Raw genomic sequence first — 16,391 nt, 5'->3', positions numbered from 1 at the left:
TTTGGAATAAGATCCGTGAGTTCTTCTTTTTCCTTTCACAGGACAAGCAGGAGGACATGAAGACTATTTTGGAGGGCATAGATCCGGCCAAGCATCAGGTGAGGGTGGCCTTTGATGCTTGTAAGCTACTACATAAAGAATAGATGATGTAGGTAACCAGAGCTCTAGATATCTGAATTCCAGTCAAGAAGTTCCAGGACCCTGTTGGGTGACAAAGGAAATCCTCTTTGCTTGAAAAAGATTATGAAATTCCAATAAGAAGAGATTTACATTACTAGTGGTTTGCCTCCTTAGTATTCTTTTTATGTGGTATTCCTAAAAAAAAAAATCTCTTAGGTTAAAATAGATTTTCTTATTCATTCTCCCTTATTGAGAGAGTTAAGATAACCCAGAGAGAAAGTCTCAGTCATAAAGCCCTTTGTATTCAACTTTGTTCAACAAAAATCTGAAACTCAGATTTAGGGTGATATATTGGATTTTTTTCTATATAATCCTTAAAGAAACAACAACAACAAAACATTTTAGTGAAAAATTGACTATATTGTTCATGCCCTAATTTCTATAAAATTAAAATTTTCTTCTTAAAATCCTCTCGTGTAACCTCGTTCTAAGATTGTCTTTTAAGAAGGTGAATACTTGTTGATAAACAAACATTTCTTTTGAAAAAAAATGTGTGGAATTTGTGCCTGATGCTTTTAAAAGTCAAGCAAATTTAATATCCATTGTAATCCAGAGAGATTTGTTTATACTCAGGAGCAGTGCTTAATTTTTAAATTAGGAATAAGTTGTGATTGCTTCACAATTAATTTAGGCCATCTAAAATAAATTTTTCAGTGTCAAGCCACTCTTAACCATAATGCTTATTAAGTATCTTTTTTATTGGCTTTTGGAATGAGAAGTTGTTATATATTCATTCTATTTTGAAGAAAGTAAATAAATTTCTTTCACAAAATACTATGTGAAAATGTAAACTTTTACTCAGTTTATGTAATAGCTGTGGCTCCTATCAAGAATGTAAAGCTGAGTGTTAGTTCAGATAAAGTTATTTTTTTCTCCCTGGACTTGTTAAAGAAAATGTGATTTTAAATCTGTCTGTCTAGCTGTAAGTCTCAAGACTTGGGATACTTTTTAAAATTGAGGTTTGCAGCCCCACTTTTAGAGGTTCAGATTCAGCAGATCTGAAATGGGGAGTCTGCATTTTAAATGATATCCCAGGAGATTCTCATAAGTCCTCTATATTCCACACTTTGAGACATTGCTAGAGTCTGTAGATTATTCTGCATCGTTGCTGAGTTCTGTTTTTTTCCAGTCTTTGCTTTATTATCATTCTTCCTTCATCCAAACTGAGTAAGCTTGGTTTTTGTCTTTGTTACTTGTGGTTTTTAGAAACTGAGCTAAACACAAACCCTAAAACGGTGCCTCTTAATCTTTTTCCATCTCAGTTCTGCTGAGGGATATGAATCTGATCAGTAACAGATCACTAAGTTAATGATTAATATACAGTGGTGGGTTGGAAGAACATATCCCCTAGGGGAGAGTGTAAGAATCCTTTAGTACATATATAGTATAAAGCAGTCTCCCTCTCCTCTCCTCTGATTCTGGTCCTTCCTCCTAGACAGTGTCCTCCTTCAACTGCAAGAAACACTGGCTCTGTGATATAGTTACAATCTTTGATATATACCTTGGTTGCCCAGGACTGTGGTTTTAAAGGAAATCAAATTATTTTAAAGAAAAAAAGCCTAAATCTAAAATTAAATTTTGTTATCTAAAGCCAAATAGAAAAAAAATGCACCTTTTTTCTCATAATGCTTATGCATCGGAACCAGAACTTTGCAGTGCATTTTCTATGGACAAGATTTTAGCAGGCTCATGAGCTCTGATTATCCACTTATAAATATGTTTCAACTGTTGATTAGTTTACCTTAATAAACTAAATAGGACCTCCCGCTTTTTAAATAACTTTTTATTAAGGAGTAGCGTATATACATATTCTAAAACTTTACTACTTAAAGCTGGAAAACTTTCATCAATTTTTTATTGATTCTTAAAACTATCTGTGCAATACACAAAAATCCTAATACACTTTTTTTTTTAAAGGCCAAGTTCTTTCTTTCTAGGTTATTGTATGTTGAATGAGTTCTATCTCAAAGTTGTTTAAATATAAGTGACAAATGACTTCCAGTCAAGAAAGTAAAGTCACTGTTAGTATATTTTGAAACCTCTCTGCTCTCTATCATTCAAGTACATAGATCTAATAAATAAAATATGGGAGAAAAACAAACTAAACTAAAAATATATAGCTATACTCAGAAACAAGACCAACGAACTCTGTGGACTAGAAATGGACCCTGGATCCACAGCTGAAGCTGTAGGCCCAAGGAGAATTAAACCTAAAAAAGAATGGACGCTGGGGGCTGGAATTTCATCATCTTTAAGGGAATAGGGACTGAATGCATCTCACATGGAACTGGCCAATAGGTACAGTCTTATTGCCCAGCCTATGAAGCAGCATGGAAAAAAAACTCCAAGCAACTGCCCAGAGTCGCAGTCAGAAATTAGCAAATTGTTCTTCATAGAGAGAAGATGCAAAGACAACATTGTAACTAAGAACTTGGAGGGCATCATTATTTGATTTAGTGAGAAGAACAGAAATAACTTCATGGGATAAGAAGCTTAAGTTGCCAAAGAAAGAGCTACTTCTGAAATGGGCCAGACTGAGGTAACTTTCAGACCATCTAATGAGAAGGGATAAGTTTGTGGATGGAAATAAAAGAGAAAAAACAACTCCCATGCAAAATGAGCTTTATCAAATAAAAAAATTATAAAGCTCAGGAGCAAATCTACATGAAGAGAGATAGTCAAAATGCAAGCAAACAAAAAGCAGCAGCACAGGAGAGTACAGGCCCAAGGAAATTGAAATAAAAGACTTGAATCAAAGATTTTAAGCATGCTTATTTTAAACTATGAACAATAGCCATAAAACAATGTGAGGCAATGAAACAAAAGCTGATGATTATGAATTAAGAACAGATAGATACGAAATAAAACAAACTTTCAGGAGAAAAAATTGTAGAAATAAAAACTAAATATATAGGATAAACAATATATTGGACAGTTGAATAAAGAATTAATGAATCAGGGCTTCCCTGGTGGCGCAGTGGTTGAGAGTCCGCCTGCCGATGCAGGGGACACGGGTTCGTGCCCCGGTCCGGGAAGATCCCACATGCCGCAGAGTGGCGGGGCCCGTGAGCCATGGCTGCTGAGCCTGTGCGTCCGGAGCCTGTGCTCTGCAATGGGAGAGGCCACAGCAGTGAGAGGCCTGCGTACCGCAAAAAAAAAGAAAGAAAAAATAATTAATGAATCAAATGATAAAATAGATAATATAGCACAAAGGTAAAGAGATGGAAAATATGAAAGAGAAATTGAGAGGCCATATATATATTTGACTATATATATATATATATATATATATATATATATATGAAGTTCCTGAAAGAGAGGCTAGAAATAGAAGGCAGAGGCAATGCTTGAAGAGATAATGATGGAGAATTTTCTAGAACTGAAGCCTGACATGAATCCTTGATTGAAAAATAATTGCTAAGCAGAACAAATGAAACTGCAGAATTTTAAGGATAAAGAAAAATCCTAAAAGCTATTGGAGGAAAAATGAATTATTCTCAAAGGAACAACAATTAAATTTTTGATGGTAGATTCTCATCAACAAAAATAATCACAGAAAACAATGGAGAGTAATATTCTCAAAATACCATAAGAGGGACTCCCCTGGAGGCACAGTGGTTAAGGATCCACCTGCCAACACAGGGGACACGGGTTTGAGCCCTGGTCCGGGAAGATCCAACATGTTGCGGAGCAACTAAGTCCATGTGCCACAACTACTGAGCCTGCGCTCTAGAGCCTGCGTGCCACAACTACTGAAGCCCATTCACCTAGAGCCCGTGCTCCGCAACAATCGAAGCCACCACAATGAGAAGCCTGCACACCGCAACGCAGAGTAGCCCCGCTCGCCGCAACTAGAGAAAAAGCCTGTACGCAGCAACGAAGACCCAACGCAGCCCCCCCACAAAAAAAAAACCAGAAGAAAATAACACAGTATAGAATTCTATACTCAACTAACATTCCAAAGAAGGAAAAATAAGCATATTTTCAGATCTACAAAGAATAAAAGTTTACCACCTCAGACCCTTGCCAAAAGAACTACTAAAAGTTATGTACGTCAATAAGGAGAAAAAGAACCCTGGAGGAAGGCGTGGGATGCAGGAAGCTACGGTAAGCACAGAAATTGGTAAACTATAAATACGAATTTGTGAGTATAAAACCTAAATTTTTATGCTTAAAACCAAAATAGTACTAAAAATCTAGACAGCAGTAGTATGAAATTCAGCAGGATATGTTAGAAAGTTCAAAAGCCATTCTAGAATCCTTGCATTGTTTAGGAGTGAAGAATCAGGTACTAAATAACTTTAAAGATTCTTTAAAGTTGTATATACTATATATATATATATATATATATATATACAAAAATATATTATTAATCAGAACAAATATAAACCTACTGAACTTAATTGTTAAAAGGGCACAGACTTGAATTAGATTCAAAATCAAAATCTAGCAAATTCTGTTTTCAGGAGAAAGATCTAAAGCAAAATGACAGGGAAAGGTTGACAAAGTAACGGAAAAAGTTATGTAAGGCAATATTAATATCAGGGAAAATGGAATTTTAAACCAAAATCATTTTTAGAGATAAATAAATGCTCTTCCAGCTAGTATAACAATCAATTACTAATCAGTAACTAACATCTACCCTCCAATTAAAATAGAAAATTACAGAATTACAAGAAAATTAGTCACCTCTACATTTGTAGTGATAGGATTTTTTCCCACACTTCTCTATGAAACTGATAGATCAAATACATAAAGCGATTGTTAAGAATAGAAAAATCAAATTTGCTTCTATAAATAGAGAGCGATCATTTTGTTTCCAATAAATATGGAATATGCTATTTTCCAGTGCATTGAATATGTGTAAATCTGGTGCATGTTTTAGGCCACAAAAAAGTCTTTAAAACAAACTTCTTAATCATATGAACTACATTCTCTGATCTTTGTCTTTTTAAAATTACAAATTAACAATAAGATCTTATTTTAAAAATCCCATATAACTAGAAAATGAGGAAAAATACTTTTACATAATTCATGAGTTAAAAAGGCAATCCCAGTAAAAATTGCAAAATAGATGTTATCACCAAAACTACACATCAAAACTTGGGTGAGAGGATACAGCTAAAGTGGTCCTTAGAAGGAAAATTGTGTGTGTGTGTGTGTGTGTGTGTATAATGAAAGTAAATGAAGCTAGTAAAAGAACAACAGCACAAAGAAGGAAGGACATAAAGTTTTAAAAAAGTTAATAGAATAGTAAACAACAAAAAATAGAGTTAAAAAAAGAAAAAATAAGGATAAACAGCAAAATAAAAGCTGATTTTTAAAAAATTCTGAAACAGATAAAATAAGCCCAGCTTTTTTCAAAAGGGCAAAAGGTATATGATAGAAACTTAAAGGGAGTTATAACTATATGATACAGTAGAGAACTTTAAAATTTATAAGGCAATATGAACAATCAGTTTGAATACTTAGATGAAATGAATACTGATTTTTAAATATAAATTATCAAAAATGATTCAAGGGGATTCCCTGGCGGTCCAGTGGTTAGGACTCTGTGCTTTCATTGCCGAGGGCTCAGGTTCAATCCCTGGTCGAGGAACTAAGATCACACAAGCCTCGCTGCGTGGCCCAAAAAAAAAAAGATTCTAGAATCATATACCTCAATAATTAACAACCATTTCACCAACTGAGTCAGTAGTTCAAAACCATCCATCTAATGAAGGTAAGAGGATCCCAGATGGATTTATAGGTGAGTTTTACCAAATGTTCAAGGAATAGATAATCCCTATATTATTCTAGCTGTTCTCCAAAAAGAAGAAAGAAAAAAGGTTAAATTGCACAATACCTAAGTTTGTAGCCTTGAAAAATAATTTTCTGTGTTTATGAAGGAAATAATCATAATTCGTATCCTAAAATTTTATTGATATTGAACAAATATTGGCTGAAATAATAAATCCAACATTCATAAGTAAGTAGCCAGTTGATCCTTGAACAACGTGGGGGTTGGGACGTCCACCTGTGCAGTGGAAAATCCGCATATAACCACATCTACCCGTGTTGTGCGGGGTTCTGCACCCCTGTGATCGTGTAATGTAGAACTTAGGTATCAACATATAAATGGACCTACGCAGTTTAAACCGATGTTATTCAAGGGTCAACTGTATAGACAAATTTGATTCCTATCCTAAAAGGATTCAGTGGTCAGATACTTTGGGACAAATGGTATGTGTTGTGGGATATACATTATTAATTTTAGGACAAGAAATATTATAATACATTATAAAGTTGTAGTATCGTATCAACTGTTTCCTCAAACATATTATTCAGAACCAAAGGAATGAATTTATAGGGAAGAAAATAAAATAGGCAGCTTTTAACACCTTTTATTTCCAAAATTTTATTAGTATGTTGAATTTTGAAATTTCACTTGGAGTGAGCATCTTGAGATTATACCTTCTGATTTCTTATTTTTAACAGCTATGGGAATATTTTAAATATACAGAACTAACAAGTACTTTAAAAGTTACTTTAAAAGTTTATTCTAAACAGGGCTTTCAGAATCTTTTGTCTTTGCCACTACTAGTTGCATTGATGGGTGTCACTGCCAGGCTTAAGAGATAAGAAAGAAAAAACAAGGAAAAGTGACATTAGTATTGCCCACCCATGATCTAGTAATAATGTGTTATCAAATGAAGGTAATGAATGTCTTACTCTAAGTTTAGCTACCAGTCTTAAAATTAACTTATCTTTCTCATATTTACCTAGTAGAAAATTTAAACTTCAAACTTCATTTCTATGAAAGGGAAGATTTGAGAGGTCAGATGTGCTTAGGTTCTTTCTTGGTAAACAGTGTTCAAGTACTTCATTGTTTTAGACATTAGGTATATAATGATAAGCAAAAATGGACATGATTGCTTTTCTCATGAAGCTTATACTTGAATGGTGGACATGTTACCCAAATAGTTAACACAAACTAATATGTGATTGGAACTTATGAAAGAGCAGTTCGTAGAACTGTAAGTCAATAGTAGGAAAAGTGATCTAGTCAAGAAGGTTCAGGAAAGTCTTCCTTGAGCAAATAACACTTAACTTGAGACAGTCAAGGATGAAAAGGAGCTAACAAAGAAGTGTCACAGGGAAGAGAGAGCAGCTTAAGCACAAAGGTCCTGAGACAGGAGGGGAAATAGCAGTTGCTAAAAGAGCAGTTTCTTTCCAGTGAGTAGCTGATACAACAACTCCAGCATGTAGTGTGTTGACACAACTTTCTAGGTCTTTCTGAGTAAGCTCTTCATGATGTGTATTCCGTTTTGTTTGAAGTAAATTGCCAGAATATTAGATTTACCTACATTTAAATATAAGTTCAAAATTCATTCTAAAGCCAAATTTTGTTGGCATTATCTATAGTTATTCATCCTCCATACCTTAGAGTTAATAAAGATTGTTGTCTAATCAATATGCATAACAAAAATCAAAACATAAACTAGGAGGTTGAGAATTCTACACTATCAAGATAAAAGAAAAAAACTTCTTTTAGAGTGGAATTCCTGTCACTGCAGTCCAGTTTAAAGTTTCCATTGGGTTGACAATCTATTCTTATTGTTAGTTTGCCAAAGTTGTAGTGAGATATAGTTATGTAAGAAGAAATCACCGTTCTTTATCAAGTTTTTCTTAGTAACAAAAGAGGACAAGAACAACAGAAATTAATGTTTGCATACATAGTGAAAGAGGGGATAGTTGAGAGAACTTTTTGTAAAAGCTATGTGTCAGCTACATTTTAATACTTAGATGAATGTAGTAAGAGTTCACTGTACTCCCAACAGGCAGTACTACTTACCATACAAGCAAGCTTTTTTTAGTGGCATTTGATATTAGATGCTTGAGAAGCTGTTTTCTCATTCATTCCTCTTGCAGACAAACTTGCTAGGAAGAATAACAATCTTCCTACTATTGTAAGACTGCTTCTTTTGTCTTTGACTATTCAAGCATTTAATTTCTACTCTAAAAAATAATCAGCTCATTTGTATGTTTTTCTTTTTCCTTTTCCCTTTACTCCTGAAATACCATAGTGTTTTTCTTCAGAGATTGGTTTCTCTCCTTTGATAGATCTCTTATTGGCTTCTGATATGATGAGATCCTCAAAATCACCTCACAAAATTAAGGTTCCTTTTTCATAGTTCAGATGAATAGTTAGGGAAATATCTTTTTAACCTTAGTATTAGAAAAATGCAGTTACTTCTCTTTGGGGATCAAACTAAACATAAGTCTTATCCTTAATGTTTATTGTTTGGTATGTAAAACTGAATGTGCTCTTAGAAAGTTACACCATCTAATGTGGACTGAAATTCTGTATTTTGGAGGAATTGAGGTAGGTAACATAAGTGACTGCATTGAGTAAGTATTAAATCTTCATTATTTCTTATGTCGTTGATACTAAGTGTTAAAAATAGATGGTTAATGAATTGGCACTGATGGATTATTTTATGTTTCTTTACTAGGAACATGAATCTGAAGGTGGAAGAACCCCTTTGATGAAAGCTGCGAGAGCTGGCCATTTGTGCACCGTGCAGTTTCTTATTAGCAAAGGTAAAGAAAGTACAAGTCTGCATTTCCAAGAAAGTACAACTTCTGAAAAAAGTTCCTAAACTGTTGCAATTTCTGTTAAAGCTACTTTACCTATAGTATAAGTATTATATTCCAGTCTTTTGTTGCTGTATTTTATTAGGAAGCAGAGTTCATAAGGTGCTTTGCTGGGATCTTTATTAGTTGTTTTTTTTTTTTTTTTTTTGGCTGCGTTGGGTCTTAGTTGCGGCACACAGGATCTTTCGTTGCCGCGTGTGGGTTTTTTTTTCTCTCTCTCTAGTTGTGGCGCGGAGGCTCCAGGGCACGTGGGCTTTGTAGTTTGCAGCGCGTGGGCTCTAGTTGAGGCTCGCGAGCTCAGTAGTTGTGGCACAGGGCCCTAGTTGCCCCGTGGCATGGGGGATCCCAACTCCCTGAGCAGGGATCAAACCCGCGTCCCCTGCATTGGAAGGCGGATTCTTAACCACTGGACCACCAGGGAAGTCCTGTTTATTAGTTTTGAGTTTGAAGTTTTCATCAACCAAAGAGTATATGGTTACTCCCCAAAGTTGGAAATGTCAAAGGTAAAGTGTCCAGCTATATTTAGTAGATGCAGTATCGTTCAGCACTTAAGGCAGTTCTGCCGGAAATGGGGAAGGGTGGAGGAGAGAAAGTCTGCTACTGTTGTTTATGGTACAGTTAAATCAACCAAGTACACAAGGGTGTTATTTATTATTTTTATATTCCTCTAGAGATTCTATTATTAGAATATATTTAGGCAGAGAAGTTCAAATGATGGATAAGAGGTAGTTCAAGACTATTTACTATAGAAAAGTGAAATGCTGCTGAACTCAGTTTATGTTGAACCATATAAAATTGTCATTGTATATGTCAAAGATGGTAATAGCAGCAATTTCTTTTGGTTCAGCCTAACTCTGTGTAGTGTTCGAGGTGCTCTGGCATCTGATAAAAAAAATCTTAGGTTAGGATGTTAAACTGTAAGGAAGGTCCACTCAAGTGTTGTCACGTTATTCAAATAAACATTTTATATCTATTGTATATTCCAATAGAATTCTGACATTTTGTACCATTAAGGATGCAGTGTAATATTTTATCATTTTAAATATACTTGCTTTCTTCTTTAATTGGATAAAATTAGGCCTATTTTCTTCACATCACATTTTGCTACCAAGTAAGGCATATCTTACATAATGTCATAACTTAGTCTGTAAAAGCTATTTACTTCACCCATGCAGAAGTAATAAACAGATGGATAACCTTTAGAGTTCTCTCATGCTCCTTTCCTAATCATACCATCAACTACCCTGCTAAGCATATAATCAGGCTTGTCAAGAATAAGAACACATTGATTATAGCCTTTCTAGGCTGTAGTAAGTGCTAAACAATCCCAACTAAATTTATTATTAACAACTTTAAAAATAATCTTATGTTGGTAATGTAAGGATGTTTATTGGTGTGCCTCGTCTTTCCCAAAGGTACTTTAATACAAGTTAGGATTAGGTTCAGCTGGGTCTTTTTGAAAATTAAATAAATAGTAGTTTCCCCTAGGTTTATTTTTCCCTTCATAAAATAAGTCGAATTAAGGAAGAAGGAAGAATGAACGTTGCTATAGTCCTTTTGCTTTTTTTTTTTGGTTTCACTACGTCTTAGTTGCGGCAGGCGAGCTCCTTAGTTGCAGCTCACCAGCTCCTTAGTTGTGGCATGCGAACTCTTAGTTGCATCGTGCGTGTGGGATCTAGTTCCCTGACCAGGGGTCAAACCCAGGCCCCCTGCATTGGGAGCATGGAGTCTTATCCATTGCACCACCAGGGAAGTCCCCGTTGCTATAGTCTTAACCATCTAGTTGAGTCCTTTTGGGATTGTAAAAGGTAGTTGAACTAAAAATGAGAGGTCTTTTTTTCCGTGAATCAAAATTAATTTACCAAAAAAAGAGGCTAAGAAAAGATTTTGCATTTAGACTTCTTTTTGGTCATATTGTACAAAGCTATTGAACAACTTACTAAAAGCCTTTCTGATAACGTATTTGGATAATCTTTTGTCTTCTCTTCATATCCAGGTCTCTCTGACCCTTAAAATATACAATAGGAAGAATTATATTTCTCGTAAATATTGTTTAAAAAAATCTGTTTTCTCTGCTTTGAGACCTGGCTATACTGCCACATTTTAGAAGTAGATCAAAAATGTCATTGTCTTTACATACAGTGGTATTATTTGGTGCTCACATTAACCTGTATATATTTATTAATCTAGATTTTTCATTTTAGAAGTGATATTGAATGAATGAACTACAACTATGCACAGCAATGTGGATGAATCTCAAAAATATTATATTGAGCGAAAGAAGCCAGGCACAAAAGAGTACACTGTATGATTTCATTCATATAAAGTTCAAAAACTAAAACCAGTTTGGAAGTCAGGATAGTAGTTACCATTGGAGGGCGGGGTAGTGACTGAAAAGGTGCACAAAGTGGGGCTTCTGGTATGTGGATAATGTTCTGTCTCTTGATCTGGGTGCTGGTCACACAAGTGTGTTCACTTTGTGAAAAATTTTCAAACTATACACTTATGATTTGTGCACTTTTTTGTATCTATGTTGTACTTCAAAAAAGTTTTTAAAATCATATTGTCTGAACTGGCTTTGCTAAGATTGCTGTTTATTTTTCTTTGAAGGTGCCAATGTGAATAGGGCTACAGCCAATAACGATCATACAGTAGTGTCGTTGGCATGTGCAGGAGGTCACCTGGCAGTTGTGGAGCTACTCTTGGCTCATGGGGCTGACCCTACTCATCGTCTCAAGGTATTCTACTTCAAAATAAGTAAATAATATATACGTCATTATTAAAATATATTTCAAATATTTTAGTGCTTAATATTTATTATTAATATTCATTACTGTTTAAATGAGTTTTGATTTTATATGAGCTGCTAAGAAACTAAATGTGTTTAGTAATCAGATTATAAAAAGAAATTAATAAATAATTAATTATGGTGTCAATTTTTCTCAGGATGGCTCAACAATGCTCATTGAAGCTGCAAAAGGTGGCCATACTAATGTTGTTTCTTATCTATTGGATTATCCAAACAATGTTCTGTCAGTTCCTACCACAGATGTGTCTCAGCTTACCCCACCTTGTCAAGATCAATCTCAGGTAATGTAAAACAGAGCTTATTTGTAAATATAAATATTCTTCAAATTGGGAGTTTTCGTTTAAAATTAGCCTTTAGTAAAATGGGCTTATTTCTCTCTCTCTTTTTTTTTTTTATAAATTTATTTATTTATTTACGGCTGCGTTGGGTCTCTGTTGCTGCACCCGGGCTTTCTCTAGTTGCCGCGAGTGGGGGCTACTCTTCGTTGCCGTGTGCGGGCTTCTCATTGCGGTGTGCGGGCTTCTCATTGCAGTGGCTTCTCTCGTTGCGGAGCACAGGCTCTAGGCACGCGGGCTTCAGTAGTTGTGGCTCGCGGGCTCTAGAGCACAGGCTCAGTAGCTGTGGCGCACGGGCTTAGTTGCTCTGTGGCATGTGGGATCTTCCCGGACCAGTGCTCGAACCTGTGTCCCCTGCATTGGCAGGCGGATTTTTAACTACTGTGCCACCAGGGAAGTCCAGCTTATTTCTCTTTTAAATTTGAATAAACCTGGTCCTAAATTCTTTAAGATTTTCTTCAAAAGTACATGGAAATTTTTTTCATTGTCTTATTTACTGAAAATAGTGTTTAAAAAGAAACACAGGGCTTCCCTGGTGGCACAGTGGTTGAGAGTCCGCGTGCTGACGCAGGGGACACGGGTTTGTGCCCCTGTCCGGGAAGATCCCACATGCCAGGGAGCGGCTGGGCCCGTGAGCCATGGCCGCTGAGCCTGCACGTCCGGAGCCTGTGCTCCGCAACGGGAGAGGCCACAACAGTGAGAGTGTACCGCAAAGAAAAAAAGAAACACTTAATACCAAATATAAGTATAAGTATTCCAAGTTGTCCTTTTGTTACAACTAGGTCTTTAAGGTTGTTTGGTTTTTTATGAATACATTAAGCATGATCTTGAACCAAGAGAATGATTTTCCCTTAATCATTTCCCTTTCCCTTAATACCTCCCAAGACAATATTAATTATCCTAGAGATCGTTACTTTTGTCATCCAGGAAGGTGTGGGTAAACCAGGATATATGCACCAAAAATTCATTAAAGTAATTTTTAAACCTACCTAAAACTACGGAGAGAATATAGAGAGTATACTAAGTATACAAAGTTCAGTGAAATCTGAAATTGTTTTCTACAAAGTTATTCTGAGAACTACTGAAATACACCAATTCAGGAAATGTGTTGGATTTTTTTCTTTTGACCCATATAGAATTTGAACAAGGGTAAATTGGCCAGTTGAATATGTGACTTGTACTCCTAGCTATAACTGAAACCAGCAAGGATTTCTCCGTAACAAGAGAGTGATATTAATTCCATTTAGCTTATCATTGACTGTTTGTAGAATGCCTGAATTTGCCCAATCAGTATTCTCAGAAATTACTGCTTGGTGAATAATGCTGCTGCTGCTGCTTCTCCTTTTCTTCTCCTTTCCTCCTCCTTCTTCTTCTTCCTCCTCCCCTTCTTCTTCTTCCCCTCCACCTTCTTCTTCTTCTTTGTTTTTCTTTTAAAGAAACAAAAAAAGTTAATTTGGTGGTATATGAAGAAAATCTAAAACAGGATCTCTGTTTCATTTATGGACCTTTATTTTATTCTTTGGTCTGAGATTCTTTTTTTCTGAGTTGACTTTTTAGGTTCCACGTGTACCAATGCATACACTCGCCATGGTTGTACCTCCACAGGAACCTGACAGAACTTTACAGGAGAACTCTCCTGCTGTTTTAGGAGTACAAAAAGGTTAGTTCTTGAATTATTTTCCTTAAAATGGGTATTTTATCACCTAAAGTATGAATTCATAAAGGTACTTTAATGGTACACAGTTACTGTGTATCCAGAATTGAGGTAGGTAATTCTGACAAATGCTAATCATCTTACATATTATTTAAAATAGAAAAGACACAACTACTAGGAAAAATGATTTCTTAAAATGCTAACATACTTCTAGGTGTCGTTTTCATCTGGCGTAGGCAAAAATACTTAAGCATATACGAAGTTCATTATATTAAATAAAGTAGCAAATTATATTAAAGTAGCAAAAATTTATCAGGCATTCATTTTTCATTTCACAATTCTTTAGCTAAACAGTAATATGAGGAATGAAAATATGTTTGCTGTCAAGTCTTAGTAGCATTGATTCAGTTTGGTGAGTGAGAAGTTTAAGAATTATATTTAGTTTCTTTCATGTAATGCTGAATATATGGCTTAACATCTGTCAATATGTGAACACGGACAAATAACTATAAAAAAGTGTATGAATAATATCCAAGTGAATATCAAGGTGTCCTTATTTAAAGGACTCAAGTTTATGAGCTCTGTTATTTTTCTGCTGTATTTTCATTTGTAGATATAAAGTACCTTCACTTGGTAATAATGTATGTGGTTGTCCTACCTGAGTTCTCTGAAATAAAGAAAATAGGTAATATGTAAAGTATTAAAAACTATTATATGTAAAACAAATGTATAAGTGTATTTCATTCATTATATGACAACGAAGTTCTAGATTTTTGAAATCACAGTGAAGTGTATAAGTATGTATTTGTATCTTTAACACAGCTTTAAGTGAAGTTGGTAAGGAGTGACTATACAGCAGCAAACAGAAGCTTCTTTCAAATTAATGTCAATTTTAGTAATTTTAGAGTATTGTGGGCCTTCACCAAGGATTACTTCATTTCTGAACTATTAATTTCAGAGATAAAATACCTGTAGTCTCTCTGACTTAAGCTAATTCTAGCAGTTTTTCATTGGACACCTAGCTATTCAAACTTCAGAAAATGAAGACTGCTCTTTTTAGTCTTAAATAAAAAACAAATTAAGCATGTACTTGTTAAGGAATCTGAGTATCCTAACTGGCTAACAGCCTTTAGTAAAATATTTAAACCTAAATGCCTCTGGTTTTGTTGCTCTTTGTTTGGCTATATCCTATAGAGGACTGTAGTAACTTTGGCTAGGGAAATTCAGTACTAAATAAGAAATCATTTAAAAAATACTTATTAACACAGAGCCACAAAATAACCAAGAAATAAGCTAGGAAGGACACAGAGTATGTGCAGAAAGGAAGTAAAACATTTTAAATTTAGATTTAATATGTAAGTCAACTGAAACGTTTGGGTAGTGACTTTTTAAGTTGATACTCAAGTGAGTAATCATATTTTTGCTTACTGAAATACCTTCTTATACTGAGTAGCTACTTATTTTCTTCACTTTGATGTTTTTTGTTTTTTTATAAATTTATTTGTTTATTTTTGGCTGCGTTGGGTCTTTGTTGCTGCGTGCAGGCTTTCTCTAGTTGCAGCGAGTGGGGGCCGCTCCTTGCCGTGGTGCGCGGGCCTCTCATTGTGGCAGCCTCTCCCATTGCAGAGCACGGGCTCTAGGCCCATGGGCTTCAGTAGTTGTGGCACGCAGGCTCAGTAGTTGTGGCGCACGGGCCCAGTTGCTCTGCAGCATGTGGGATCCTCCTGGAACAGGGCTTGAACCTGTGTCCCCTGCACTGGCAGGTGGACTCCTAACCACTGCACCACCAGGGAAGTCCCTGATGTTTTATTACTTACTGAATAGTGTCAGAATGAACTAACCTTTTAAGGAATCTTTCATTTTACTAAATTATTAGGGAAGGAAAAAATTAACACTTGTATCTGGACACTTGGCACTTGCTGTTGCCAGATGCCAAGTGGTGTTGCCAACCCAACATTTATTTATGTGGGAGCAAGCTGTGATAATGCATTGCGTTAAGATTTCATGTTAGTATTGATATAAATCGTGTGCGTAATAGAATATTATATCACTGTAAATTAGGAAAAATCAATTGATGATGTAAAAGTACACATTGAATCACCTGGGTAGATAGAAAGATCTATCTTAAATTATTAAATATATATTATTTTCTCCTTAAAGTGGCTTTTTCTTAAAATTTCTCATTTATGTAGCTAGAGAAGTTTCTTTGAGTGATGAAATTGCTGTTTGACCGTTTTGCTTTTTTTTTTTCTAAGTCCATAGATTATACCTGCATTGCATATGTGGCTAGGGATGGAGGAAGGATTCTTACTCTCTAGGACTCTCTTTCTATTCTAGCAATCATCTTTTCAAGTTTATAACATTTTACTCCTATCTGAAGTCTTTATTCATATCTGCATCCTTTTAAAATATATTCATGCCCATAAATCTTACCCAGGTGTTTCTTATATATCCTACTATAACATTCTTTTCTTTCATGTGCACCATTCATCCAGGCTTCTTCCATCTTGACTCATATTCTCCTGATTTAGGCAACTAATCTCACTTATCCATTGTTAGTTTTCAAGGATTTGAGATCCTAGCTGGCATCTGAAAGAGGCCTCAGAATCACCTTTATAAACAAAATGTGAAACTAGGTAAGAGTGATATGCTCAGTTTTCTAGCATTGTTTAGCTTTATCATCTATAGTTATGAATATTCACATGGGAAAGGATACATAAGTAATATCAAACCTTTGTCTTTCCAAATTTAATATTGTAAATAAATTTGTTGATTG

General features: G+C 35.2%; 1 protein-coding gene across 14 annotated transcripts in view; it reads left to right on the top strand.

Annotated features, from left to right (window-relative positions):
- Positions 1 to 16,391, top strand: part of ANKHD1 (ankyrin repeat and KH domain containing 1) — a 123,442-nt gene that overhangs the window by 59,689 nt on the left and 47,362 nt on the right. For 8 of the 14 annotated variants that reach the window (XR_004477137.2, XR_004477136.2, XR_004477135.2 and 5 more), the window contains exons 11-15: positions 42 to 98; positions 8,676 to 8,763; positions 11,428 to 11,555; positions 11,764 to 11,907; positions 13,519 to 13,621. Coding sequence is in view for 10 of the 14 variants with exons in the window: in XM_033406634.2 (XP_033262525.1) it covers positions 42 to 98; positions 8,676 to 8,763; positions 11,428 to 11,555; positions 11,764 to 11,907; positions 13,519 to 13,621 (520 nt within the window). In the remaining 4 variants the exon portion in view is untranslated. Of the gene's footprint in view, positions 1 to 41; positions 2,464 to 8,675; positions 8,764 to 11,427; positions 11,556 to 11,763; positions 11,908 to 13,518; positions 13,622 to 16,391 lie in introns of those variants that run through there. The other 6 variants (XM_033406636.2, XM_033406635.2, XM_033406641.2 and 3 more) reach the window with 2 other exon arrangements.

This window comes from Orcinus orca, chromosome 3 (genome assembly GCF_937001465.1).
Source record: "Orcinus orca chromosome 3, mOrcOrc1.1, whole genome shotgun sequence".
NCBI lineage: Eukaryota > Metazoa > Chordata > Mammalia > Artiodactyla > Delphinidae > Orcinus > Orcinus orca.
Note: the sequence above shows the minus strand (reverse complement) of the source record. Positions and strands in the feature narration are given on the sequence as shown.